The sequence below is a fragment of the Austrofundulus limnaeus genome, unplaced genomic scaffold, assembly GCF_001266775.1.
Source record: "Austrofundulus limnaeus strain Quisiro unplaced genomic scaffold, Austrofundulus_limnaeus-1.0 Scaffold321, whole genome shotgun sequence".
Classification (NCBI taxonomy): Eukaryota; Metazoa; Chordata; class Actinopteri; order Cyprinodontiformes; family Rivulidae; genus Austrofundulus; species Austrofundulus limnaeus.
This window is the reverse complement of record NW_013952723.1, coordinates 534,338-536,991: the sequence shown is the minus strand read 5'-3', so window position 1 is coordinate 536,991 and position 2,654 is coordinate 534,338. Positions and strand designations below refer to the sequence as shown.

Sequence of the window (2,654 nt, the reverse complement as noted above, 5' to 3'; positions counted from 1 at the left end):
CGCTCTGCTCGCGGCTCCGCTCCACACCTCCCGCACACACACACGTTTGTTGTTCTATCCTCATGGGGACTTTGCATTGACTTCCATTCATTTCCTTGTAAATTCTACAGCCAACCATAACCTCCCAGGTAGACTACACACCTGACCCCTCACCTGGCTGTGTACCGGGGAAATGGTCAATGATTGTACCCACAATGAAGCAAAAATCTGTACACACACGCGTGCGCACACGCATAGCCACACAACCGTATCTTTTTTTTTAAATTTTTTTACCCAGATCGGAGTCTGAAAAACAGTTCTTTCTTGTTAGCTGGAGATAACAAGATGTGGACGGTTGCTCGCTCTTAAGTTCATCTTGTTAATTTAACAGTTGGGGTCTGAGCGCTGCAGATCATTTCAGCATGAGGAAGTTCACCTGTATGGCAGGCCGCTTTTGCACTTAATCGACTTCACCGCAGTTACATTCCAAGTATCTGAAATAGGTTCTTCTGGGTCTCAGGAGGATAAAACTAGACATATTAGATATTTAAGTGAAATAATATAAGATAAAAAGATTTAACTAATGCTAATTAAATTGCTGGCTTTTATGTGTTATTATTTTTTAAAAAAATCTGCACAACCTTTTAATAAATATCAGTAGCTAATATTTCTGTTATTAATCCTTATTCTCTGTTCATCATTCTGGTTTATCCAAGGCCAAAGATCCATAGTTGTCCATCTGAGGGGCAGGTGTCTAAAAAAATTAACCATGAAATGTTTAAGATGTTTACAAGATGTTCAGCCCTTAAACATTTGCACTTGGAATTTTATAGAATCACTTTAAATACTTTTCAGTAAGTTATAGATCTTGTACAATTCTGGTTCGTAAAAAGAACTTCATGTTTACTAGATTGTTAACGAATTATTTTTGAGTTAATATTGCCTTAATGAACAGTGATTTAAAAAATAACCTGTAAAACTCTGATGTTAAATGTGACGTGGTTGAAAATTTGGGTGCACCTAAGAAAAAATGTTTGGCGCACCAGTGCAACCAGTGCAAAAAGTTAGTCTAGAGTCCTGCTGTACGTGAGTCTGAGATTGTGGGCCCGTTGTTACYGACTATTCAGTCTCTATACAAACAAAAAGAAGTAGTAGGCAGAGATTTATACTGCACAATCATTGATAGAAGTTGTTCTGTTTGAGGTGGAACAACAGGTAATGTGATATTTGTCACTCTTAAGCCCCTGGTTACCTTCAGAACTTCTGGTTCCTGACTCTGATCAGGCACTTTGCAAGTAAACTGATGTTGTCTGTAGTTTGCAATCAGAACTGAAACTCATGCCAGTGGAACTCTGCACTTTCTGCTTTTGACCTGTTAATGTTGGTAACTACAAAACAAAAATCCAGTTGCCTTTTTTGTAGCAGTAACAGTTTGGTAAATTCATTCATTCATCAGAAATCTTTTTTTTATCAAGTCCTGGGTCTCAGGTAAATATTTTCAGGTGTGTGGTAGATGACTGTTTCTGTTCTGGTGGTCTTCAGGGTCTGAGTTTTCACCTGGGGGCCGTCCTGCTTTCACTGGGACTCATCACGTATGTTGAACATGGTATGAAAACACTGCTGACCTTTGAATCTTTGGATGCACAACATGATTGTTACAGAGCTCTCAAGTTTCTGGCATTTGTGGGCGGAGCTTTGTCAGACCTGGGTGTGCTAATCAACAAGACAAAGAATCAAACTTTTTCCATTTGATGGACAGCATTAATGCTTTAGATACATACAAAATAAATCCTTTAATATTAATAATGATTAGAAACAAGAAAGTTCATAAATTTTCCAATAAACCCCTCAGAATGTGAGTATTCACAAATCAAAATGTGACTGCTGTAATAATTTAAACTAAAGGTTAATTTCAGTTATCTTTGTGTTCTTTTTGTCAGTTCTGAGAACAAAGCTCGGCTCCATCCTCAGTGCCTGTATCCTGTCCAGACCCTGTCTGTCCAACTGCAACCACCAGCACAAAAAGGTACAGACTCGGATACAACATACATTGTATAGTTGACTTTTACTAATTCAACCTGGAAAGACTCACAAACAAAGAGGGAAGTTAGGAGGTTTATTGATATGACTGAATTAGCAGGATTATTGACATGAATGACATTTGAGTTTGGCGCTCAAACCCCAGCAGAGGATGTGAGCGCTGAGAGATGTTGTAATATGAGCTGCTTAAGATGAGGGGTAGGAGCATTTCTCTGACTTTTTCCCAGAAGGATACCTTGACTGATGGCTGTAACAGAACAGACCATGTTCGGAGCATTGTTGTTATCCTACAGACTTGGACAACTTGCACARGAGACCAAACTCCAGGTCCAACAGGGAGAGCTCCGCTGCAGGAACATGCTCAGCCTGTTCGTAGGCTGTAGCTCTGCTTTAGTTCTTAATAATAAACAATATTAATTACAGCAAACTCATGTCTCCATTTAAATTTAATTTTCCCTCAAGCTCACCAAGAACAACTTAATTCTACACAGTGTTTTAACAATAACAAGTGTTCTCAGTTTATATGTGTTAACTTTTATTATTTATTGAGAGGAAACTACTGTAATAAATATAATTTATAAATGATCAATTATGAAAAATAATTAATAAGAAATGACTACATGAGCTATAGTCCT

General features: G+C 38.0%; 1 protein-coding gene across 1 annotated transcript in view; it reads left to right on the top strand.

Moving 5' to 3' along the window:
- Positions 1–2,654, top strand: part of LOC106527381 (protein-serine O-palmitoleoyltransferase porcupine) — a gene marked incomplete at its 5' end in the record, with an annotated part of 41,623 nt that overhangs the window by 35,089 nt on the left and 3,880 nt on the right. The window contains 2 exon segments of the mRNA XM_014022243.1: positions 1,522–1,585; positions 1,920–2,005. Of these exon segments, the coding sequence (XP_013877697.1) occupies positions 1,522–1,585; positions 1,920–2,005 (150 nt within the window).